General features: G+C 40.9%; 1 protein-coding gene across 36 annotated transcripts in view; it reads left to right on the top strand.

Moving 5' to 3' along the window:
• The window catches only part of SORBS1 (sorbin and SH3 domain containing 1), a 225,230-nt gene that overhangs the window by 164,897 nt on the left and 34,199 nt on the right, over nucleotides 1-26,134 (top strand). For 8 of the 36 annotated variants that reach the window (XM_051619141.1, XM_051619139.1, XM_051619140.1 and 5 more), the window contains 12 exons: nucleotides 16-42; nucleotides 199-314; nucleotides 4,024-4,395; nucleotides 7,181-7,328; nucleotides 11,900-11,929; nucleotides 13,965-14,140; nucleotides 14,919-14,982; nucleotides 16,110-16,184; nucleotides 16,530-16,592; nucleotides 20,258-20,305; nucleotides 20,421-20,550; nucleotides 23,150-23,264. In XM_051619141.1, the coding sequence (XP_051475101.1) occupies nucleotides 16-42; nucleotides 199-314; nucleotides 4,024-4,395; nucleotides 7,181-7,328; nucleotides 11,900-11,929; nucleotides 13,965-14,140; nucleotides 14,919-14,982; nucleotides 16,110-16,184; nucleotides 16,530-16,592; nucleotides 20,258-20,305; nucleotides 20,421-20,550; nucleotides 23,150-23,264 (1,364 nt within the window). Of the gene's footprint in view, nucleotides 1-15; nucleotides 43-198; nucleotides 315-2,026; nucleotides 3,461-4,023; nucleotides 4,396-7,180; nucleotides 7,329-11,899; nucleotides 11,930-13,964; nucleotides 14,141-14,918; nucleotides 14,983-16,109; nucleotides 16,185-16,529; nucleotides 16,593-20,257; nucleotides 20,306-20,420; nucleotides 20,551-23,149; nucleotides 23,265-26,134 lie in introns of those variants that run through there. The other 28 variants (XM_051619154.1, XM_051619153.1, XM_051619151.1 and 25 more) reach the window with 8 other exon arrangements.

Below are 26,134 nucleotides of genomic sequence, written 5' to 3'. Positions count from 1 at the left end.
CTGTGAAATGCCTAGGTCTGGAGCCAGAAAACCCAGAAACAGGTACAAACATTGGTTGCTTATAATGTGGCTTGTGTTGCTTTCTTGGAAGTATTTCTTGTTGCCTGGAAAAAAAAAAAAAAAAAAAGGGCGGGGGGAAACTCCCCTCCTGTAGCTGGAGGGAATCCTCTGTGATCTGAATTTTCCTTCTCCTCACAGATGATTGGAGGTCATCATCTAATGCTGAAGCCAATGGGGATGCCCAACCATCTTCTCTCGCTGCCAAGGGTTATAGGAGTGTGCGTCCGAACCTTTCCTCAGACAGCAAGCCACAGGTAAGTTGTTCTTCTGTGACCCTGAGGGTGATCTTCTGGGTTCAAGCACTGGATTCAAGGTCAGGAGTCCTGGGTTGAACTCCAAACTTTGCTGCAGACTTGGGTAAGTTGCTGTGCCTCAGCTTTTCCTACCTTTAAAATGGGGACAATACTGATGTCAGTGGAGTGCTGTGGAGCTTGTGTTCAGGCACGTCACGCTGTTTCCTTGGTGGATGAAGGAGGAGGACAATGCTATTTTTTTGCAAGAAAAAGGTGAAGTAGTCATTATTACTGTTTTGTATTTATGTTGGTCTGTTTCCTAGAGATTGCTTCAGGCTGAAAGCAGAGTTACACCCTACATTAAAAAGAACATATTGGGGAAATGTCTTTCAATTTTAACACTGTAACGGATACAAGCCAACAAGGCAAAGTTTATTCATACCTGAATGTAAATTGTTAAAGACAGTCTTTTAAGAAACATGTAATTTTATCCATTTCCTTTTGGGTGGTCAGTCTTCACAGAAGCAGTCTAAAAGCTGATACGGAAGCCCTTCATTAGAAACCCCTTTATTGTATGAATCGAAGTATCTTTAAAGGTTTTTTCCTTATGAGGGTGTCTGCTCCCATCATCAGGGACCTATAGTAATGCCACAAAACAGACACTGTTCCTGAAATTGGAAGTGTAAGAGGGCACAACTCAGATAAGGGCATAGGAAGGAGCAGCACTGTAAAGGAGAGACCCATTTGCTGCTTGATACTTAGAACTGTCCTGCAGTCTGTTATGTTTCTTGTTGATGAACAGAGAAAGCACTGACACGCATAGTATTTCTTATACAGTCTCAAGGACTGCTGTTCAAACTAAGCTGAAATGGAAGAAAATGGAAAACAGCAATTGCAGGTGCTGAATTAGTATTTCTTTATAATACTGTTTAGAGTTAAAGTAAGGCTTCACCTAACCTAGGGAAATGTTGTGTCACTCTCAAGTCTACAGTCTGAAGCTACCATCCTTAAGTAGTCAAAAGGAATACGCCTGTTCCAGGAAAAAGGAGTACTTATCAACCCTCTTCTTCACTCTCCTCAGGGCAAGAGGGGAAAGAGGGGCAGCATGGGGACAGTAGCTGTAATTTTATGAAGCTATTCTAGGTCTGTATTCATGTAACAAGAATAGGTGCTGGCCACAACCTGTCATATGTGGATGAATTTTAAAGAAAGTATTTTTTTCAGATTTGAATGTTGCAAGCTGTAAAGGCATCTTCATTCTGTGGTTTTGGCCATTTTAGCAGTAACTTAGCCAGCCTTTGCCCATAAAGATAAGACAACGGCATGTATGTAAAACGTAGTTTCATGGTCTCCAGTAGTTTGCAAGAACGCAGGGAGCTACTGTTCACTAGGTGGGTATTTTACTTCTCTTCAGTAATTTAAAGTTTTCAGCTACTGGCAACAAATAAATAAAACAAACTTATCTATTACTAAGTTACTTTACTTGAAAATGGTTTGGCTTTCAGAAAAAAGTTCACTGTAGTTGGAGTTGCCGTTGGCAGGTGGTTGTGGAGTTAGCAACCTAGGTATTGCAAAGTATTCAAAGCAGTAAAGCTTTTAAAAATTATTTACTAGAAGCAGGATTGTTGGTGATCTTGATTCTGGAGGCAAATTCTTATGAACTCAGTTCCTTAAAAAGCTTTCAATTGTTCTAGCCTTCCTGAAATAATTTTCAGGGCTGAAAAATCCTGAAGAGAAGTCAAGAGCTAGCTTTTAGAAGGAAGAAATGCTGACTTTTTACTTAGCCAGCTGTGGCAAGCTATAGTATTCACATGATGTCTGCTTTCATTAGCACTGGTGAAACTTTGCAATGTTCATTTTTTGGCAGTGCACTTAACATGCAACAGACATAGCATAGAGCTCTGAATTTGGCTTTGCGATTCAAATGTCCCCAGTGCTGGGAAGTATTTAACTACACAAGCGTGAACCTGGGTTTAGTTAGCCAGGATGTTACATCTTGACTCAGGCTTTCCCAGGGGCATGGTGAGTGTTGCTGTGCAGGCCTCTTGAAACAATACAGCACTAAGATTTATTTAGCCCAGAAACAGAACTGTGTAGGCAGAGACTTGAGGGCTGGGTAGTTTGCCTGCTGCAGTGAGCAGTGCTAAGACAGAGTGTGTGTGTGAGACTATGTATGTGAGTGAGTTCTGCACTGGCCTTCCAGAGACTGTATTTGCTTTTTGTTCTTGCTGTATTAAAACCTGCTTAACCCTAGTCTAATGATCAAATTCATTCTTCAAATTTATTTTTTTCCCTCCCTTTTCCCTTTCATTTGATCCTGCTTCCTCTCGCCCTCTTTCTTCTTGACTCTGCCTGGACAGGCCCTTGCTCCTCCCCGTCCTCCTCTTCCCAAAGAGGAAAGCTTTGCATGGCGTCCACGCACTGACACTAAAGTGACCAACCTGTTGCCAGTGCCTATCATGGACTGTGTGTACCTGAATGCACCCAAGCCTTATACACAGCGTGCATCACCAAATGCCAGTGCACGGTGTTACTTCTCATCACCTACCCCCTATGGGGCCATCCCCAGTGGGAAGCAAGGCTTTCCAGCAGGGCATTCTCCCTCCCCAGGCCCCAAAGATGAGGTGCATGCTGGGCAGCCACTCTTGGGAAGTTGCTCCTCGTCGGATGCATCATCCATACAGTGTAACCCTGACAGGGCAGATCCCAGTAATAAGGCTGAAATGAATTCCAGTCATGAGACGAAGGCGGATAAAAAGGTCACCAAACTATATGTAGCTTGTTTATCTAACAGCACTTGCTCAGCTGCATCTGAAAATTCCACTGGCACCACACATGACCCAGCAGCCAGCACCAGTTTGGACGCTGAGCTCACTCAAGCACCAGCCACCAACGTTGTTTCCTCTGTAACAGATACTGGAAAGTCTCTTCCTGCTCCTCCTCCTCCTCCTATTCCTCCCAGGCCGTACTTTTACATTGTCCTCAATAAAGACGCAGTTAGTTATGGTGCGGGCCAACCCTCCGGGACTCAGTCATCACCTCTGCAAGCTGTGAGGGACAAAGTGCTAGAGCCCCCGAGCGCAGCTGCCACAGAGGACAGGATGAGAAAAGAGCCTTGCCTTACTCAGCAGCGACAGACACCATACAAGGCAATGGGACGCAGCATGGTACATGTTTTCTCCATAACCTTGTTTTCTTTCAGCCCTATAAATGGTTTGTTACGATGTTTCCTTAATGCTTTATTCCCCTCCTACCTTATTTCTGAGCACTTGTGCCACCTGAGTCTTGTTGTCTTCTACTCAATAATACTTAACACCCCATGCGTGCCCCCCCAGCATCAATCTGTGTGTTTGTGTGTGTGTGGTTATAGGGGTATGGGTTGGGCCACCGAGGATCTCTCTGTTTTAGGGAGATGTAAAAGAATCAAACTCTCTGAGGTGATGGTTAGTGCTTCTCAAGTGATGGTGAATGCAGGGCTGTTCTGTGGTTTGATTTAGCCTTATTGCACACTACTGGAGAAGAGGGGTGGTGAGGGGCAGAAAGATTTTTGTGAAAAATCATGCGTGTTCACAGAAGCCAGGGCTGCAAGACTGAAGAAGTATGTCTCCCTAAGGAAAGATCTGCTGGGGCTTCATATCATTTTGGGTGCATCCTTGCATGACACTGTATGGCTGCGTTAGACTAAAGTACCAATTTCCCCCATCGCATAACAACACCTTGTTTCCTACAGGATGCCACTGCCACCACCACAGCTCAGCCTGGGGTTATAGTAGTCCCCCTCCTCCAGGTTAATCCAGACAGACAGCAAGAAGGCAGCTCCAGCACTCCACCACCGCCTCTGGTTCCCTTTGGGCAAGGCTCCGTATTCCCTGAGACCGTTTCTTCTGGCTCACCCTTGACTTTTCCGACTCTAGATGATTTCATTCCCCCACATCTCCAGAGGGGTTCCCACCATAACCAAGCACCCTCTGCATCTGGCACATTACCCTCTGTTTATCCGAAACTGCCATTCTTCTCATCACCACCTTCACTTGTCCCTCCAGTCACAGGGGCTTTGCACAGGGGCTTGAAGCCTGAAATCACTGGAGTCATCTCACGTACAGTAAGCTTGCCAAGTACCCTCCTCGCCTGTTTCCTAAATTTGTATTCCCAGATTAAAACAAATTTCTCCTTGCAATACTAAACTTGAGAGAGGAGTGATGACTCACTCCCTGCCAGCAGCATGACAACTGAAACCTTGTTTATGTCCTGTGCTAGTGCATGCATGTTGCCTGCCTTGTGCAGCTTTGAACTTTCTATTGACTTCTCACAACAACATTCGACTGTCTCCCTTTGTGCCCATTCCACTGGGTGATGCACATCTTAAAAATCTTCACAGGGCTTGCTCAGAATAATGAATTCTATATAAACAGTGTAGCTACAATTAATGGATCTCTTCAGGCTCTTTTAATAGCATCCTTAATTGTGTTTGAATAACATTTAAAACAGCAACAGCAGACCAGTTAAAGATTAGGGCAGGCTTTCTGTTCCACTTGGAGCCACAAGCCCACATTGTCTCTGCGCAGTTCGCTGCTGAAATCAGTATAAGATTGCTGCTAGTATCCAGTGACCTACAGGCAATAATATCAGTTACTGAGCTAAGAGTCTTCCAAACATGTAGGTGCTATGGGATACATAACAGGGAGAGTTTCTCTTAAATTTCAAATTGCTTATATTTGAAAATTTTGAAGAATTCAGTCAAAAAATACCACAAGAGTTTTAACCTCTTTAAGCTCATCAGCTGTTTTAAAAACTCCTCAGGGATAAGGAGGAAAAGTAGCTCTCAGTTAAAGCTGCAGAGGAGGCAAAAATGTCTGACTCTACTTGTACTGGAAGTCTTATAACCTTTTTTTTTTTTGGTTGGTTGTAAGGGCAAGTAAGAAGCTCAGCAGAAACCCTGTCCTCTCATGGTCATGGTTTTTCTGCCCACTGACTCTGTAGAGATCTAGCAAACAGGCATGTGGGTAGGGAAAGAAAAAAGCAACCAAGGATAGTGTTTTCAAAAGTTCTCAGCACTGGCCTTTCTGGTTCTGTTGAAATTGATGGGTTTTTACTGCAGAGAACAAGGAGAGTTTGGGGGGTTAGTTGTGGGGGATTTTGTGTTGTTCTGTTTGGTTTGTTGTTTGTTGTTTTTTAATTGAGCCTATCCAGAAAAAATTGGCATGCATCATATTCCAAAAGGAGTACTGGAAGTTTTGTTGTACCTGATGTTCATGCAGTGAGAGTTTTGAAACTTTCTTGGGCATGTCTCTTTCAGGTATGTGGCCACAGAATTGTGGCCACAGTGATTTACATGGTCTTTGTTCACCCACTTTGGTGACTTAGCTGGGGCTGCTGAGCCTGTCCTGGTCTGATGTTCCTCTTCTGTTAGGGCTTCTTTATATTTTAGTTACCAAAGTTAAGCTCAACCCGAACTTTTACGCTTTTCCCTGACTCCCACTCCTTTTCCCAAATTGCCTCGTTTGCAATATTATCACAGCCAGAAAAATGGGGCTGGTTTTCTTTCTTAAGGACATCTCTTTCTGAAGACTGTTGATTCTTTTCTGTGCTCATGAAATGCCTGTGGCCTGATCAGATGCTGCTTGGAGCAAGATCCTCTCCATCCAGCAGGATTGTTCTTCCCTATTTTCCTTATAGGCTGGAGAGACTGTATATGGTTGTTCTCATTATGGCCAGTTCTCACTATGGTTTATCTCTGAGCTCTGCTGCCAACTCTTATTTTGGCCCCTGTTCAGCCTCCTGACTGATCCTGTAAGTTTTTTCCTCGGAGTTGCACTTGATTGGAAAAGCCAGGGATTCCTCAGGAACAATATTTTCGTAATATTCAGGGGGTTTTAATAGCAATTAAAATCTCCCTGAGTGCTCAGTTCCGTTTTACAGATCAGTGGCCTGCAGCATTTTACCCTGACAGTGAAGTAGCAGGAGTGCAGATATCTGGTACACTGTTCCATCCTTCCTTTGTTTGGATGCTCATTCCCCCTTCAAATTCCTTAAGAAGCTTTGAAAAATACCAGCATAAACTGGCATACACAGTCTTAGTGACTGTCCCTTGTCTATCTTTTCCTTTTACTAGCCACAAAAGCCCAGTATACCTGGACTGAGTTGTTTCAAAGGTGAACTAGTTTTAAAGCTGACACATGCTGTATTTCTACAGAACAACCAGAGCTATGATGATACCAGAGGTGGGTTTGAAATAAGCAAATAGTGAAGCTTGATGCTTTAGGAGAGCAAGAGCAGCTTGCTATCCATGCTCCGGTGGCAAAGCCATATTGAGTATGTTCCTTGCTAGATTCCTACTTTTTTACCCTCTGTCTGTTTTCATTATTTTAACCAGGTAGCTGTCACACTGTCTCCTGAGTGATGGGGCTAATATTATTCTTCAGACCTTCTTTACCAAACCAGCTGCAGTAATAATGTTTCACTCCAGAATTGCATGAGTTGTGCATGTCTGACTTCTTGCAATAAAGGAGAACTTGTAAAACAAATCTGTGTGTATATGTATCAGGGGAAATATGTCTGCATCTTCCCCCCTCCAACCTTATTTGCTCCTTTCTGGCACCCTGTACTTGCTCCAGAGAGTCTGCTGGATGAATTTAGTGTCTCCTTTTGGAGTTGGAGTTGTGAAACCCAACACCAAATAATTATAGACTGCCTTAGTAAACTAATTGCATTAACAACAAGCAAGGTACCTATAAAGAGCAGGGTATCACTTATGCTTATGCCTTTTTTACTAAAATTTGCTGTGATTATGCTTCTCATTCAGCTTAAATGTGCAGGTTTTTTTCCCAGATTTTCCCAGTATAGCAGTCTTCTGCATGCTGCTAATGATATGCTGCTCTCCTTTTCAGGATCCAAGTCCTATGCTAAATGAGGTGCCCCAGCCTGGCACTGGTACTGACTATCCAACCTCCTTCACTTCAATCAACAAGTCTTCCTCTGCCTATCCCTCTACCACAATCGTCAATCCCACTATTGTCCTCTTGCAGCACAATCGAGGTAAGGAGACTTGCATATAGATATTTGTGGTTCAAACTGAGCAACCTGTTATGCTGCAAGGTATTGGAGAATGCATGTGCCATGGACAATTATACCCAGAGTACTAAGAGCTAACAAAGCTGTCTCCAGAAAGCTGTAGTGACTGGAGCATACAACAGGCAAGTAAGAGGTTAGAGGATTGGGACAATGCCTTCTTTTTCCAATTAAAACCTGTGGATCAGAAGCCATGCCAAGGTTGAGGAAGAGACTTATAACTGGGCAATGGACAAATTACTAGGTTATTTCAGGGTAACAACTTATCCCCCATCAGGTGTCCTGCATGATGGAAAAGGGTCTATGCTCTCATCTCTCTGTCAGTAGAAGCAAGGTAACTTGAGGTAGGTTGTACGTTTCTGTGAAAGGGGATATGTCACTTCTCAGCTACTGCAGTGGGAAAGCAGCCATATTTTCAGTTACTGGGGGAAGGACTTGACGTCTGAATTCTCAGCAGAATTTACCCAATAGTAAATAATACCTGCATCTCTTTACCTCTGACATTAGAGGGAAACTTTGCTTCTCCTTTTTAGTTCCCCTGATGGTTGGCAGTGCCCCAGCCTCCCGGTTCATTGTGCATCACTTAAGACTGTAGCTTATAAAAGGGCCACAGAGGTACAGTACAATTTGCCTTGGTTTCTAGTGGACTTAGGAAACTCCAGGACAGTCAGATTTCAATCTACAACACTACGACTTAACTTTTGCAAAAGACAAAAAAAATAATCAGAATAGGGACAAGGCCTGCACTGCTGATATTGTAGCCCTTCAAATTACAGGCATGCCTTGATGTGCTCCTTTGAAGCCCCTCATACATTTTTTTTTCAGCATATTTTTAAAACAGAGTTCAGTCTTTGATCCTGAAGATTGTGTCCTCACTGTAGTGCAACTGGTTATAGGGCTAATGACTCGGTTATCTCTTCCTTTTTTTGCCAGCATCTGAAGCAGCTTTGCTTATGTGCTTCTGAATGAGGATGCCTGGATTCCTCAACTGCTTCAAGAGAAGGAAATACTACTTGAGGCAGCCCTTTTTTATCTCAAAACTTTTTGTTGAATTTCTTGAGGTGGGATACTCTGTGGGTTGGCTTTTGCATTAAATCTGGAGCATTTTGTTGTGTACCACACAAGGATGTTGTCTCTCTGTAGATTTTAAGAGTATGAGAGACAACTCTGTGTAATATGATGATCCACACAGACTGTCTCTGAGGCAAGTGATGTCAAATTGTTCTGTTTACTAATTGCCTTCACAGTTAACACTTGGTCCTGTCTGAATGTTTCACCTGTGACCATTAGCACTCACAATATTCTGATAGACCGAAGAGCCATCTCTCATCAGATTTTTGTTCTCTGTGATACAGATCATGGCCTGATAAGCAACTTAATTGAGTCTGTGAAGTATCTCATTCTAATGTGTAGTTTTCAATCTTTATTAGTCAAACTTACAATTTGCCAGAATTATATTGAACTGGTTTGACAAGGCATTTTAGTAATAAATCTGTGTTGACTGATATTGCATGAGTCATACTATATATTTATTAGTAAAATCCTGTATAAGTTATTACAGTATATTTTCTGTAATTGGTGGCTTGACAAACAGATGTCCCTGCCATCACACTAATGCTTTTCAAAGGTTGTCACAGGATTTGTTTTCTTCTTTGTCCTGTGGAGTTTCCTTTGTATTCTAAGAAATACTGAGGGTTAATGTTAATGGTCCAGTGAGCTCCCCTCTTTGTAACTGCTCTCTTTAGAGCAGAAAACTGCTGTAAAGCTCTTCAGTACAGTTTATATGAATGTGCTAATTTTCAAACATTTGACCTCAGTTGTCATTCAGCATAGTCCTTAGTTACGGTTGAAGTGGAAAGTATTTTGCCGTCAGGCAATAGGATGTCAGACTTGGGTTTTTTTTTTTTCAAATGTAGAATGGAAATAGTAATCAGATTTGTTATCTTTTCTGCGCTCTTGTTAACACTGTGCCTGTTTGGTAAAAGAATAAGATCATTGCTTGGTTTCTGTTTATTCTTCATGTACCTCAAAACCTATTTTTGAGGTTCTGAGATGTTCTGTTAATTAATTTACTTCCATTGTAATTTTTTCACTTGCCAACATGTTATCTACTCATAGGTATGCATTTTCTTTCTTTTCAATCTATTTATGTATTGGGGGTTTCTTACAGTTTCTCATGCTTTCCATTCCTATCTAGGCTTTATCCCAGCATAGCATTAAGATTTCCTTTTGCTAACTTAGTGTTTTTAAATAGTTTTCAGATCTTGGGTATCTGTTATATTTCTATTCTGATGGCCATAATTCATATTTGGCTTCATCTTTGTGATTCTTATCTATTTAAAACTTGTTTGGTCTCATAGCATATGACAAATTGTTACTAGGTTATGATCCACCTTCCACTGAGTGGTTAATTTTGTTTTGTGCTGGAATACATTCTTTGTGTCAAGATGAAGTTTAATATAAATTCCTCTTGTGTGCTATGAAATACCCTCTGAATTGTAAATTTCAAGGTCATTCTAATGCTGGCAGTCTGAGATCTCCAGTAGTTTAGTTAGTTTTTCAGATGGATAATGGGCCTTTTTTTCTTCTCAGTAGATTATTGATTGCTTTTTAAGGAGCTGGTTATCTTATTCTCTTGAGTGACTATCTTACCAGACATCAGCTGCTGCCCTATTTTATGCTTTATCTACTAGCTCATTAATCTGTAGGTATGTTAGACCCTTTAATTTGGAGCTATAGGAGACTTAGAAGAGGTAATGGCATTTGAAGCACAGAAACTGTACTATATTAATTTTCATCTGCTTGATCTCAGTAAGTTGTGATGAGAGATCTCAGTTTTTTCAACTGGATTTCAGTAATACCAACTGAATAAGACTGATGTTTATAGACAAGTCATATCAGATCTTTTTGTTCATTCCTAGCACCAAAATAATGTTTTTTTTTCCCTTCATATCTGTTGGTGTCTTGATTAGTTTTCTTTTTGACACCTTTATTTTGCACTAAACATATCTTCAAATACTTGTTTCCTCTTCCCATTTTCTTACAGTTTTCAAGTCTTAGACTCTTCCAGTGCTCCCTTCTCTGGGATCTCTGAAGGCATCTATAAGCATTCCTGCACTGTTGCCAGCAGTTATATTCCTCTACTCGACTTTTTCTCTGAGAATCTGTGAGGTTTTGGCCTTTGCTTGCAGTTTCAGAACAACAGATCAAGGATTAACATCTCAGTTAGCTGGTGTGTGCCTGAGACTGCAAGTTCTCTCTGTTCAGGCAGGAGTGTGAAATAACAGACACCTCCTGCTCCTTCCATTTCTGTTTTTCAGCAGCTTTCTTTCCTTGTCAGAGACAAAAGTGAAAAGGAAACCTCCTCTTCATGTAAAAAGTAAACGCATGTGAACAGCTTGCCATCAGTGGTTAGCAGAGCAGAAGTGCTGAGGTAAAAGAACAAAGTTCAAAGATACTGGTGAGGGAACAGCACTTAGTGAGGAGAAATACCAGCCTCCCTTGCTGAAGTTGATCCAGTTAGTACAAACATCTAGAGAAGGTGTGTTCTCCTAGCAAACTGCGTGTAACTGGGGGATTGTTACCTACTGCAGACTTGCTTGGCAAGTGTCCCATGCAACCTCAAAACACAGTTATTTCCTGGGCAGGCATTGCATGGCATGTTTGGGTTTTTTTAATGAATATATAACAGATGTGATTGATACATGAAAGTTTTGAAATCTTTGCATTAACAGTATGAGCTTTCAAGACTGTTTGTATTTTGTATGTCAGTAAAATAGTTTAATGGCTTTCATGCTTCAGATAAAAGGGTTAATTGCTAGGGAGTAGAAAGAGCAGAGAAAGGAGAGCTAAGAACTCTTGCTTTATTCCCAGCTGTGACTTGGACAAGTCATCCCTTTAGAAAGCAGCTGTGACCATCAACTTTAGGGTGGTCAGACATGGAGAAAGATACCACAAATGTCGCAGTCTGGGAACTCAGAAAATGAAAGGTCCTAAACCAAGGAGACCATTCTGAAAATCAAAGCCTTAACTAAGCTGTGTCTGTCTGCAAATCACTGAATCTGTGGCTCAGTGGTATGGGATGAGACTCAGCTTGCACTAACAATTACTTGATCCTTTCCTGTATCCCTTCAAAATGATACAGCAGCATTGTCTCAAATGTACTTCATGCTAGGAGTAACAGAGTTAGTTGTCAACTTTTTTGACTCTGTGGGTCTTTACTGTTTTTTTTATTTGTTTCTGGTCCAACTTTTTTTGTTCTGATGTTAAGAAAGAATATTTCTTAAAAAGCTCTCTGTAAACGTATTGGTCACTGCATCACGAGATTTGTATTATTCCACAAGGCTTCAGTGTGAAGAAGGGACTATGGGCTGTCACTTTAGCAGGGCATTTGAAAACAGATTCTCTCCAACAGCTGCTGCCGTTCTGTCTGCAGCGTATTTCTTGTTTGTCAGAAACGCAGCACTGGAGCATTTGCTGTTTGTGTCTCACCCATTTGTTCTGTATTTCTTTTTGTTTTGTTTCTTCCTTTACCACAGAACAGCAAAAAAGGCTTAGTAGCCTGGCAGGTATGATGTGAAAGGTCTGCTACCCCTCAACTGCTGCCTCTGCTGGAGCAAAGCTGCCGCTTTTTTAGCTTGTGGAGTACCTTTAGCAAACATGCTTCCCAGGAAGTGTGAAGGAATTAATATAAATATTTTTCCTGGCTTAGTCCAGGTTACTTTTCTCCCTGTGCTACCTGTGTTGCCACATGTTAATATACTGAAACTCTAAATTCTCTTCCTCCTAAGTCATAAGATTTACATGCAGTTCAATTTTTCTGGTTGACTTTTGGGTCTTTCAGGTTTATTCCCTGGGGACATATTTTTAAGTTTCTTTACACAGCCATTAGAGTTAGTCTTACTTGTGGTGAGAGGGGGAGGAAGAGAAATCAGTATTTATATGACTCCAAGAGCAGAAGTATTTGTGCTTCATGTCAAGTTGTAGATGTTAATATTGTAGTGTGCAAGTACGCACGTGTGCTGCCACCCTTCTCTCCCCGGGCAGCTCTGTACGACAGGTACAAGAGTCTCACCTTAAAAGAAAAGCAAGTTACTTTCCTGGACATCTCTTACTCCCCACATCTGAAATAGAAGTAGCTCAGTCTGTAGTAGGTGCTATAGGAGCAGTGCCTTATGTACTGCTTACCTACATAATTATTCTTTAGTTATGGCCATGGCAGGGTAAATTGAGAGGTGGGATAGAAGAGAGAAGAATGGTCTAGTTTCAGTTGCTCTTTCCATGTTCTCTTCTTAGAGGCTTAATATGGAGTTTAATAATAGAAACGGACCAAATACTTCCTACAAAATGGAGGGCCCTGTAGACCAGGAGCACAAAAGGACCAAAAGACAGGGCACACACATTCACAGAGAGGTGAAATAGGATGAAAATTCTAAAGAAGGATTTGCTGGATGCTTTGCCCCATTTTTTAAATTGATAAACATTATTTCATTTTTCATAAAGAGGGGGAATAATTAAAGTTTGATGCTAATTTCAAACCAACCACTTGGAACACGATTCCTTCACACACAGAATTTCCCAGGGCAAAATTGTGTTTGCTGAAGGTACCAACAGACCAATGCTTTGTTATGCACGAGTCTTTCCTCTGGTAACTGCCCCTTTCAAATTTCTGCACATTTAATGGCTTTGGGCAGTATGGTGATGTGCATGTGAATAAACATATCTTTTTCTCTTTCTTTCTTCAATGCATGCAGTGATGTAAAAAGGATAGGACTTGGCAAAGTCTTGATGAGGCAGACTGAAAAATCACAGGTGTTTCCTCTCCAAAAAATCCGTAGAAAAAGTCCTCAACAGAGCCTAAGAGTTGCTGTGCTGCAGCACTTCAGAGCACAGTAGAGCTTCAGATCAATCTAAGCTCCCTTGGTTCCTTGGCCTGCCGCTATGTGTGGGTGTCAGTTGGGCAGTGTCAAGGAATTCCAGGTGGAATCAATGTGCTATGGGGCAGTTAGTTGTTTCCCCCATCTTTATGCAGACTCCCATGCAAGAGGGATCATGCGTATGCTAAGCAGTAGTGGAATTTGTTCTTTATGAAGTTGGGTTAGGGCATGACGATGAACTTGGAAGCATCATATACTAACAAATGGGGTTGTCAGGCAGGTGAGTGCAAGCTGTTAAAAAGTAGTGCCTCACTACTTTGTAGTATGCTCCATTAGGTTGAAATCACCATCAGGAAAACATGTCTAGGAGACTGTATCATTGGTGCTTTTTGATGAAGTATAACATTGCAGAGTTTCTAATTAGTCAAAAAGGCACAAAACTCCAAGCCCCAGTCACTGAAAACAAAATTTTATGTTTTCTTACATACATGACAGCTGAGACTGTTGTGAGATATCTGAAGGTGGCTACCTAGGAGATGGTAGCCTGCTTTTGCTGGCATAAAGCATTTTCTTTGTAGATTTCTTTCAGTCCAGATGCTAACCACAGCTAGCAGTGACACAGTCTGTCTCATCAACTACTTGCTAGGATTTTTGCCTTAAAAGAGTGGAATATTGTGATGTGGAGAGATGCTGGGATAAGGTAAAAATTCCCCATTTTCATTTTCAGATTCAGTGCCAGACAAACTAGTTTCTGACAAAGTTGATTCAGCACTCATACGAGACAAACCAGTTCAGGAGACAGTGCCAAGTAAGAAGAGGACAATGGAGGAGAGGAGAAGCATTGTCAAGAGCCCTCAGCACATGGCTGATACCTCTGTTGATGATATTGGCATTCCTTTGAGGGTAAGGCAACACAAAACCTAGGCCAAATTCCACCGTGAGATTCAGAGACACTGAAGCTCCAGAGTCTGTGGAGATTTGAGGGAAGATAGAATTCTAGTTCCAATGTATTTTATTATGAGCGTGTCCCTTTGCTATTAATGACCTGTTTCAGCTGCCTCTGGGGAAAAAAAAATAAAAATTGAAATTTCTTATAATCATTTTTGAGAACACTGTTCTCTCTGTTTCACTCACATCTAGAAGCTAAGGGAGACTTCTGTCTCATTTTAGACGCCTTCAAGGCAGATATCTCTTTTATGCAACATGTTTAAGTACATTCAGTGTTGAGGGGAAATTATAATGAAAATAATTATAAACTTATGCTTACAACTAGTGCCTGGGATGACCTGAACACTAAATGTTTCTAACTGTCCATCAAATCCTTAGGAAATCGCTATGTATGACTAAAATAGGCAGGGTGTCTACTTACAGATGTCCAATCAGATTAATATGCAGAACCTTCCCCAAAATCTACAGTTCTACACAGGTTACAATCTGTCCGTGCCAAGCTTATACATTATTAGTAACCTGACTCAAGCCTATAGCTTCATTACATATAAGAATATATATCTGAGTGAAATCACTCATATTTCAAAGGATTAACCTCATATAGCCTTGATTTTTAGGTAGTCAGTCAGGAAGCAGAGTATAAACATTTTTCATTGCTGGAAGATTCATAAAAACTTTGAAATGTTTATGGAATTCATGGTTATGATTGTGTGTATATTTGCTTTTTCAATAGAATACAGACAGATCAAAGGACTGGTACAAGACAATGTTCAAACAGATCCACAAGCTAAATAGAGGTACTGTAACACAAATGTTTTTTATTTACTTTAAACAACTCCCTTGATGACATTTTGTTTTGTTAATGTGAAAACTGTACTGGATGTTAAATAAAAGTTTTTAATGCTAACCAGTGTTTGCTCTGCACCACAGAATTCAACCCATGTATTTGAAATCTCTGAAGTCAAAGGTGAGAGAACAGTGAAGTCAAAAGAAAGGTCTGAGTTGTTCTGAATGGTGAACTGCAGTGCAGAATCAAATCTATTTGAGATCAGAAAGCTGTTAATAATTCCATATTTAGAGAAAATAGATCCTTGAACTCCAGTTTTAGCTGCTAACCCCACCCCTATATACTTTTAAAGGATCGATTGCCACTGAAACAGCTCTGTGCAAAAGAGAAAATGTTGTACACTGTGAAGTTTTAGTACCTGCATAGTAAAGTTTGGTTTGAAGCTCAGGGAAACCAATGAAAAGGTTTCCACTGACTTTTGGTGAGTTCAGAATCTGAACTCTGCTTTTTCATAACCTCATTTTTTCTCTTTTCTAAACCTGAAGTTATGGTGAGCACCTAAAACCATCAACAGTGGTGCATTCTTAGGGAATCCCCTACTTTGTGGCACTTCTGTGCCTGGCTGCTGATACATTCACATTTGTTCTTCTATGTGAGAAGTGGCTATGGTAGCATTTGCAAACTGAACCCTCTGAACAGCCTGACATGCAAACAAATGCAATTCAGAACTGCACTTACATAATCAGACATAGAGCATGCAAAACTGGAGCTGTATTTGCTGCTGCAGATGCTGTCATGAGCTTTATGCCTATATAGATGCTGTGTTGTTTTGGATGGAATGAGAAAGAGTTGAATTGTTTCCTAATACCAGCGCTCCTAACAGAGGTTCTTCAGCTCAGCCAGAGCCCATGCTTCAGGAGGAGGAGAATGAGTTCTGTCCCCTCAGCTTCCAAAATCTCTCACAAGTCCCAGATATTCAAGGCAGCAGTGAGCAAAGAGGCATCTTGATTTTGTTGTGCTAGAATATCGACACGAGAGGGACTGTTCTGCAGCTTATATAGATTCTTGTCTCACCTTTCTCGCTCTTTAAATCTGTCCTCTCTCTTCTGTTTTTGCAAATCATATTCCTCTACTTAGACACTCCCGAAGAAAACCCTTATTGTCCTACCTACATATTTCCTGAACTTCCTGAAATCCAGCAAAAAACTGAAGGTACCAGAAGTTTAGACAGAATATCTGTTGTCTTGTGCTTTAACTGTTACTGTAGCTCCCTAATAGCAATTAGATTAATTAGATTCAGGTTCTAGATGTCCATCACCCATGTGTTACACTGGCTGGAAATTCAGTTATACCCAGTATACCTTCTTGTGTGATGCATAAAATAACTACATTTTACTAATCCTTTAATTTTTTATTTAAAAAAAAATATTATGCCATTTACTGTAGTATTGTTAAATTAGGCAATAAACTCATGCTGTGATAGGAAATTGGGGGTTGAAGGAGAATCTCCACTTCAGTGTGGATAGTCTCAAAATCCACTGCTTTTCTCTGCTGCAGAAGACAATCCTTATTCTCCTACATACCAGTTTCCTGCGTCCACTCCTAGTCCTATCTCTGAAGGTAATAATAAAGGACCATATATACTTTTCTGCACAAATGCTGCCTTAGCTCTTTATTTTCTTCCTGGAGTTTTTTCTAGTTGCTGAGCATTATGTTGCCTCATAATGATTTGCTGCACTCTAAGCATTGCCTTGACTGTATGATACCTTTTTGCCTTTGCAGTGCTCCTCTGGCTTTGTAACTAGTATTTGACTAATGCTACAGACTTGGGGATTGCTTGTTTTTATGTGCTTACCAGTTGTATTTAGCCATGTGTGTGCAGTGATTATTTAACATGCCTATGATGCAGACTTACATGTAAAGATGTGGTTTAACTGAGATTTCTCCCACCCCATTTTTGGATCAATACATTTTTTTAATAATTTCCTTTTGGTTTTGAATATTATTAACACAGTATTAGGGCCAGACCCAAAATGCCACTGAAGTGTATTGGTAAAAAGGCCAGTTGCTTCAGTGAGTTTTGGATCAGTCCCTCAATGTCATCTTTTAAAATAAACATAACTTGGTAACATAGGTTCAGGGCTGGCCTTAGGTGCACTTGGCATATCTAGGCAAGGAGAGAGTTTGACAGTCTAATCAGCACATCTTGCATCTTCAAATAACTTTATCCACCTCATGTGCTCAGCAGATTCCTTTAAACTTCATGTACAAACCAGAAGTCTTTGCAGTCACGTTTCAGGGTTAGTAAAATATTATCTATTGCAGTGGTAATCCTGTAACTGTGTGCAAATGCATGAAACCACTTGAGTATGAGAAACACTGGAATCTGCTGTACACATTGGACATACAGACATTTCCTGATTGGGAAACTGTTGTTGGTGACAGCCTTGTTGGCTTGGTGCTTTGGTATCGCTTTAGATCCTGCGGTTTAGGAACTTGCCTACTTAGCCTGTGCCTCAAGCCAACCCTGGTGAGACTAATAATTAACAATTTCATTTAATGTTTATGTTAAACATCTGATGGGTACTGTGTAAGAAGAAAGCATACATTATGGGTTTTAGCTGAGGTGTTCAAAGATGACTAGGAGATGTAAGGTGCATTTCACTGTTAAAATTAATGTGGACTAGTGTCATACAAATATCTATGATACTCGCTCATTTCTTGGTGAAACCTGTAGGTGAAGAGTCCTGTTTTACAAATCATAATGCAGTGTTAATAATTTTCTATTGACAGAAACAAAGAGTCTCAGTAACTAGTTGATAAAGGAGTTTCACAGAGATTCAATTTTCTTGTTTGTAATTAAGTTTGAAAATCTATTTTGCTGTTGTCTGAACTAACGTAGCTTGCAAAACCAATTAAGATAATATATTAAGTATGGTTTCCCATAAATGTCCCCTATGCACTTTTGTAAGTGCATATGAAAATAATTTGCTCAATGCAGTGGGAAATGTTTCAAAAATATCTACTTGGATAATTATATCTCCTTCAAAAGTTAACTGTAGATTGTCTAGGAATTACAGGGGAATAGCCTTTTCTCACTAAAGGAATCACATTTTGAAACTACCAATTGGTAATTTTTTAGTCCATTGAGGAGGGTCCCACAGATAAAATGCAGCTCCAAGGGCCAGTAAATCTTGGGTTTATGTTCATCTGGGATTTACTCTTCAGTCTTTATCAAGTCATTCCAGATTTCTGTGTTTCAGTATTCCCTCCTGTAAAAAGGGAAGAAATGTAGACACTCTTCTTCATAAGATATTGAAGAGAAAAAACTTACCTGTTCTCGTTGTTATTGTAGACACTAGAATCTTAGCAATTGGAAAACAGCACTTAACTGCTGTGAATATTTTTTCCTGTATGGTTTTCCTGTTTGAATGATGAGCTAAAATGAATGTTGACATTTCTCTTCAAGTAAGTAAATTCATTTTTTCATTGTTCACCAGCACTAATTAGTACTGAGAGGTGAGTGGCTGTGAAGATAGTTTTAGACATTTGTTTATCTGTATTTGTAGGGACAGAGTTTTGTGATCTTTCAAGTATTTTTCTGCCTGAATAAGCCCATTTTTATATAGGAATGCCAGTCAATTTTGTCAACAATTCAATATAATAACATTAAAGAATTAAGTATTTGTTCTCCATCATTTAAGTTTGAAATACAGGAATTGGCCTGCAAATTGACCTTTGCTATTTTTTAAATGTAAAGGTTATGATAAGCACATCAGAGTCAGTAGCCATCTGTTTGGAACATAAACCTTCTAATTTGTTCACCAAGAAAGCTCAGCAGAGGAACTAAATGTTAAGACTTCTTTGAGCTTTTCTGGAAGGCTTGATTAAGGCTTGAGTGCAATTTCAGGTCAGCTGTCTTAGCCAGATTGGTTTTTCCAGAAGTGATTGGCTGCAGCAGCTGATTTATGACCTCCTTGAGAGAAGAGCTAGAAATTGTTTCATTCTGTTAATTGGCATCACTGAATTCACATAACACTCTTTTTATATGGTCTGTACTTATCTAGCTTATTCTAGCTACATCTATTTTATTTTTCTGTCTTTTTATCTCATTCGCTTTTAGGAGTTTCTTCATGGAGGTTTTAGTACAACGTTTACTCACAGTTCTCTTTGCGGCTATTGCATTGTGTTTTCCTGCATTTTTGCATTGGAAGTCTGGTAGATATCCCATATATACTCCCCAGCCAGTCTGAACCCTCAGCAGGAGAGAATGGTCATGGGCCTGTGGATCCAGTTCTGATCCCAACTCACGCTGCTACTACCTGCAGTTCGCTAAGGGATTAATTCCAAACCCTACTGAAGGTGGTGGAAAGATACGGCTAGGCTTCTGATCAAGTCGAAGTCTCTCTGGCTGTCACCTGTGGAGTGGGGGTGGTAATGCTGCCATTAGATATGCCACCTTATTTTGGGGCATGTCTGCCTTGCACTGTACAAATTCATGTTAGCCTTGAATAAGGCGGCACGTGACCAAAGGCAGCAGTTGTGTCCTGGGAGTGAATTTGCAGTATTGATGCAGTGTTAACTCTTTCGCTGTCAGAGACAGAAGGTTGTTCAGCTTGGGGACCTGACCACACCATTCAGTTACACTGATGTCAATGCTAGCTCTTTCAGAGCTGCTTGAATATCTCTATTGCATCCTATAGACATGTCTTTCCTTTTTCAAAAGTAAGCTCTTCAGAACAGGAACAATCTCTTAGTGCAAGTATATATGTGTGTCTCATGCCACAGACGTGATCTGTGCTTAAGAGATAATCTGGGTCAGTGAACATACTTGAACTGTTGTGTAAGTTAATATGAGGAAGATGTCCCAGCGATTATATGTGATTTGGAGCAGGAGTCCTCAGCTCTGTTACTGTGTCTAGCACCTAGTGAGTTATTTTAGATGCATACTATGGCTTTTAGATCTTTTCAGCTTGTATGAAGTGTGTCTAAAAACCCTTGGTGTAGAGGAGTTTTGTGATAAAAAGCTTTTGTTTTTCTAAAATGCTTTGAAAGCCTGGAGAGAGGTATTAGTGTAGGAATGTTTATATCTAATCTGGGAATTATTTTTAAATGCAATTTAAACCTCACTGGAATTTTCTTTTTTAGGATCCTCTCCCTGTTTTAAGTATTGGGCATGTCACTCAAATCATGGCCAATGTATTAATAAAAGAAATGAAAAGGGTCTTTGGTGCTTTTTCTTCAGGACTTTTGTAGTTAACTTGCAAAATGCTTTTGTTTTTCAGATGAAGATTCTGATTCATACTCTCCTCGTTATTCCTATTCTGAGAGCAGTAAGTAATTAATGTTTCGTGTATAATCTATCAAACAAGAAAGGACATGTAAAGCATGTGTTTGTTTGCCTTCTATCCAATTCACCAATATTCCTGGATTTGTTTTACCCTACAGGCAGAACCCAGCCTTCAGTTCCTCGTTCCAAGAGTGAGATGGACAATATTGATTCAGAGAAGGTTGTTAAGAGGTCTGCTACTTTGCCACTGCCAAACCGTACTTCATCACTGAAATCAAGCCCAGAAAGGTGACCTGAGCTAAGATCTGTTTGGATCAGTACTGGAAGGATCCCTGAAAACTGTGAATGGGAAGGGAACAAAAGTGGTAGCTTTAGATCCACAACTCCAGATAAACTTTTTTGGGGAAGCAGAGGAGTAGTTTGACTCTTCTAGTAGGCAGCAAGTGAACGTCATTGTTGCAGTTCAGTCCCCTGATTAGTCTGCCTTTTTTTTACCAGGCCTCACACAGTCTGTTGCATAGTTTCCTGCTTGGGTTAGGAGTGTGTCCCTGAGTGCGACGTCTATACAGTTCTTACCACAGAGGCACAGTGGAAACCCTTGGCTCAGTTTGACACTCACCATAAAGACACCTCAGAGTACAAGCAAGTAGAGAAGCAAAATATGAATTTATGTTGAGCCTTGGTAAAAGTTTTGTTACATAGAGAATCTCTGAGGAGTCCCACCCATATGAACTTTATTGGAAGTTAGTTCTAGTTCGCTGTGTCGCAGAATCACAATGTATGGAATTGGCAGGGACCTTAAAGATCATTGAGTTCCAACTCCCTTGCTTGGGCAGGGACACCTCCCACTAGAACAGGCTGCTCAGAGCCCCATCCAATCTGCCCTTGAACACTTCCAGAGTTGGAGCCCCCACAACATCTCTGGGCAGCCTGTTCCAGTGTCTCACCACCCTTACACTGAAGAATTTCTGCCTGATCTCTAACCTAAATCTTTCTTCTTTCAGCTTAAAACCATTACCCCTTGTCCTCTCACTGCAAGCCCCTGTAAAAAGTCCCTCCCCAGCTTTCCTGTAGGCCTCCCTCAGGTGCTGGAAGGCCGCTGTGAGGTCCCCCTGGAGCCTTCCCTTCAGACTGAGCAACCCAAACTCCCTCAGCCTGTCCTCATAAGAGAGGTGCTCCAACCCTTGGGGACCTGGACAAGCTAAAGAACTGGGCCCAGGTGAACCTCATGAGGTTCAACAAGGCCAAGTGCAGGGTCCTGCACCTGGGCTGAGGTAACCCAAGGTATGAATACAGGTTGGGGAAGGTCACACTTTAGAGCAGCCCTTTGGAAAAAGACCTGGGAGTATTAGTGGATCAAAAGCTGGACACGAGCCATCAGTGTGCAGCTGCAGCCCAGAACGCCAACCCCATCCTGGGCTGTATCAAAAGAAGTGTGGCCAGCAGATTGAGAGAGGTGATTCTGCCCCTCTACTCTGCCCCGGTGGGACATCACCTAGAATACTGCGTCCAGCTCTGGTGCCCCCAGCACAAGAAAGATGTGGACCTGTTGGAACATCATTTCTGATCTTTCAAGATTACTTCCTTCCTGTTTTTTTGCTTTGCTTATGATCATATATTTTAAACCTCTTTGTAACAGTAATGAATTATTTACCAAATTAAGGGAAAATAGAATGGGTAATGAGTGCTTTATATCCTGCTGAATTCTCCCAGCTCTTGAACTGCTCCTCCCTCACCAACTTCCACATGCTCTTTATATTTTTCACTTGCTGCCTCAAATGAGCAATGCCATAATTTGAGATTGCTGATTCAGATTAGGCCACTAGATCAGGAGACAAAGTATGCTGATAGAATGTCTTCCTTATATAGGAATTTAAGGTATAGTACATTGAAAATTAAAGGATTACAATTATTTTATCCCTTGACAATAGGAATAATTAATTGTGTTTCATGAGGGAGAATTTTCTCCGGGGTTGAAATCTTAAGCAATCAAGTTTGTAGTAGACTGTAAAGATAAGCTGTGATCAAATTTGTACGATGTTTGTAGGACAGTCATTTTGGCTATTGTCTTGCCTTACTTTAAAAGAAAAAATTTAAATTAGTTGTCTCTGTCTCTCCTAAGCCAGTGGAGAGAGTTTGGACAACTCAATTTGGGCAATGTATCAAGAGCAAGATCAGAATTGGTTTACCAGCTTAAATGGCTTGTTTTCTGGGCTTTTTAAGGCGCATTGGATATTCTGTGTGATGTGCTCGAATATATTATTTTCAGAGAAGCTGGACATTGTAGGATAATGACTCTGAGTGCTTTGTGACTAAAATTGTCTGAACTGTGCCAAAGTGGACACTACACAAAATTGGAACTGATTGGATGGTCTATGGACTGTTCTTTAGATGTGCCAGTCTGAGATAATTTGTTCCCATATCTAGAAAATACTCCTTGCATCCCAGAGTGCCCCCAGAGTCCAAAGCAGTAGTAGTCAAGTAATCAGTGATGTGGCCAAAATGAAGAAATTTAGCAAGAGACATTTAGTCTGAGTTCTGCTCAAAATTTGGATGTGTTCAAACTTGTGACCTTAGTTGAAGTCCATCACTAAGCTATTTCCAATCAGGAAAGATATAGAAGTCTGGAAGTTTATTGAAAGTACTTGGAAGAAATCCCATTTGCTCCAATGGTTTCAGCAGCTGAACTGTGTCAAACAGCCAGCTATAGATAAATATAAGAACTGAGCCCTGTCTGAACTGTTCCTCCTGCAGCAGGCTCCTTTCCTAGATTAACAAAAGTATCCTGATGAAACCAGGATTAACAGGGAAAGGTGCCTGTCAAAAGGAAGTGCTTGTCTCTATGGAAACCACAGTGTTTTGGGTTAATTGATCTTTCTTTCCTCAGGACTGACTGGGAGCCTCCAGACAAGAAGGTGGACACAAGAAAATACCGTGCAGAGCCCAGGAGCATTTATGACTATCAGCCAGGAAAGTCCTCAGTTCTGAACAATGAAAAGATGGTAATGTTTGTTTTATCCTGATTTGTGGCTTTATCCTGTGATTGTAAAATTCTCTCCATGTGCCTGTCCATTTTCATTCTGACAGGATTTCTATGCTTACATTGCAGTGCTCCTGTGATGTATTTCCTGTATATTTTGTTTTGAAAACTGTTTTGTATAACTTCCTTCCTAACATTTTTGTTCTCTAGAAAGCAAGATCCAGGGTGATTGAGAAGCTTCTTTCCTTTTGGGCGTGTGGTTTTCTGTGTTAAGTATGGATCACTAACCCTGGTTTTTAATCCATGTTTGACACTGTGACCTGTTTAGCAGCTGTTTTGCCAGCTGTACTTTTTCTAGGGCACAGCATTAGTTGATGCAAGAGAGTTGAAAGCATTATGCAACAAAGTAGGCTGCTTCAGTTTTTATGTTCCTCTGATGTGTTAAACAATGAACGACTAATTTTTAAAGTGCCTGTAATGTGCCTCAGGGCATGCCTCTGGGGTGCTTTAGGACATGGTCCTCTCCCTGGGCTGCGTTTGATCCTTAGCTGGATCTCACCAGTTCTGTGGCAGGGGTGGCAGAATGAGTGTGAGTTGGCTCCCCAGCTACACTGGTGTGTAACCTGGAGTATTAAATGAGCTGTTAGCAATTTCAGTTTGATTTAGTAAGTGATGCTGTGAATTGGCAGCTGGGGTCATGCAAAAGTCTCACTCTGCAGGCTTGTCTGAGAACACTTGGCTAGGGGCAGGGCAGAGAGGTGGTGCTAACCTTGTCAGCCAGTCCTGCATAAATCACCACAGCTCACTTAAGGTGTCCTTCAGTGGCACGAGTGTAACGCTGTAAGTGCTTGAAAATACTGAATGAGGTTACTAATGAATAGCCAGTTTGGTACATATAGCTGTTCTATATAGGCACTAATTTGAAGGATTCTATTAGAAGCACTAATTGCACGCAAAATTCCAAATGTAATCTGGACTTTGTGCCTTAACAGCTCAGGTATTGATGGAGTAGGTAGAGGAATGCTCCTGAAAAACCTGCCAAGGATTTTACACAAGAGCAAACAGCAATTTAAATCAACAGAAATATCAGAATCAAGTCAAGTCTGGGACCTGAATGTTTCTCCTTAGTCCTTTGGTGGGTTTTCTTGGTTTTTTTCCAAGTGCTCTCAAGGTCCCTTTCTTTTTGGAGATCCTGCAACCAGCTTCTTTTCACACTCGTGTCCCTTCATTGACTTGAACAAAGCTGATCCTGATATAGGAGCATGATTCTAGTGCCTACTGAAATGGATGATGGATGACTCTCTTGATCCTGCTGGGCGTTGGGTCAGCCTATTACAGTGCCAGTGAGGAGTGGTTTGAACATGGTATTATAGTTCCATTCCTGCAGTTCAACTTGGAATAAGATTTCTGCTAACTTGAGTGGCAATTTTTTCTCACGTGTACCAGTGGCACTGGTACATGTTCAGACTTCATCACGAACTTAATTGAGCTGTTGAATCTGAGTCTAAAGGCTACAAGCAGGATCACCATCAGCATCATTCAAAAAAAATTATACAGAGCTCATCAAAGACAAGAAGAATGTGATAGCTGTGTTACTTCCAATATTGTTTTTTAAGCTTTAATTTCAAGACAGATCACAGAAGAAAGAAGGTCTTGAAACAGTGGCCTCATGGTCTCCATCAGTCTCATTAAATGCAACAGTAGAATAGTGCTTGGGGACTAGATTTTCAGGGAGACTGCAGGAGATTTGTGGATATCTCCTAATAATCACACCCAGAGCTCTGACTATTAGAATACCGATTCAAAACAATTTCAGAGCAATGAAGAGCCTCCCATTGACGCCAATATGCTTTTTGGTTTATGTTACCTTGGTTTTAGCCAATAACCAAGTGATAGATTCTCTCTGTTATCTCCCCACTGTCCTCTCAGGGGAAGATAAAAAGGGAATACAGGAGAGAGACTTTAAGGTAGGGGAAAAAAACCTAAAATAGGTTTAATAAAGTAGTAATAATACAAATAGAATACAAATATGTAAATGTGGAACCCATGCTCTTTGGTTGGTAATTACTTCCCAACCAGACAAGTTCCAAGCTGGACTCAGCAGCAGATAGGGGTGCCTTAGTCCCAGGGTCCTGGTGACAGTCTGCAAAAGCCTTGGAGCAGCTGAGCCAGTCCTATTCAGAGAGGCAGGAGAAGGTGACCTGTCTTGTGAATGATGATGTTCTTCAGCGAGAGAACAGGAGCACCATGGGCTCAGTATACATAATCAAACATGATGGTAACCATTGATCTTTCAGATTGAAGCATTACCCTTCTTTCAGCATCAGTCCTGAACTCTTGTCCTAGAGCATTTTTTTTTGAAGCCTAATGACTGTGGCAGAGTCTGGGACATCTAGCAAAGCCCCAGCACTGTTGGGAACTCCCCCCTTCCTCAGTAACCCCATTTTGCATTGGCCCTCTGTTCATGTGTGTGGCTCATCACTTGTTGTGATGCAGCACTTGGGATCACAGTGGCATGTCAGACATAACATGTTTTTATTTTCAGTGCACTGAGATCCATTATGTCCAGGGCTAGGCATACTGAAATGCAAGAGTTAATGAGATGTCTTTTGGTGAGTGGCACCTCATAAGCCTCAGCAATGAACCTTACTCTCTAGTCTCACCCCTATTGTTGTTAAACAGCTACAGCTGTTTCAACTTTTTTTGTTTAATTAGAACAGATTCTATGAACAAAAGGGAAGTTCCTTTTCAGCTGCACTGTTTTCTGTCCTGTCTGATTTTCTTTCATTGTAGTTTTGTCTGATTCTCTAACATTTATCTGTGAAGAAACAAGTAATGTCTCTCTATCCATCCCTTCAGAGATCTTTCAGGAATGTGCTCTGACTTGTGTCT

This window comes from Apus apus, chromosome 4, assembly GCF_020740795.1.
Source record: "Apus apus isolate bApuApu2 chromosome 4, bApuApu2.pri.cur, whole genome shotgun sequence".
NCBI lineage: Eukaryota > Metazoa > Chordata > Aves > Apodiformes > Apodidae > Apus > Apus apus.
Note: the sequence above shows the minus strand (reverse complement) of the source record. Positions and strands in the feature narration are given on the sequence as shown.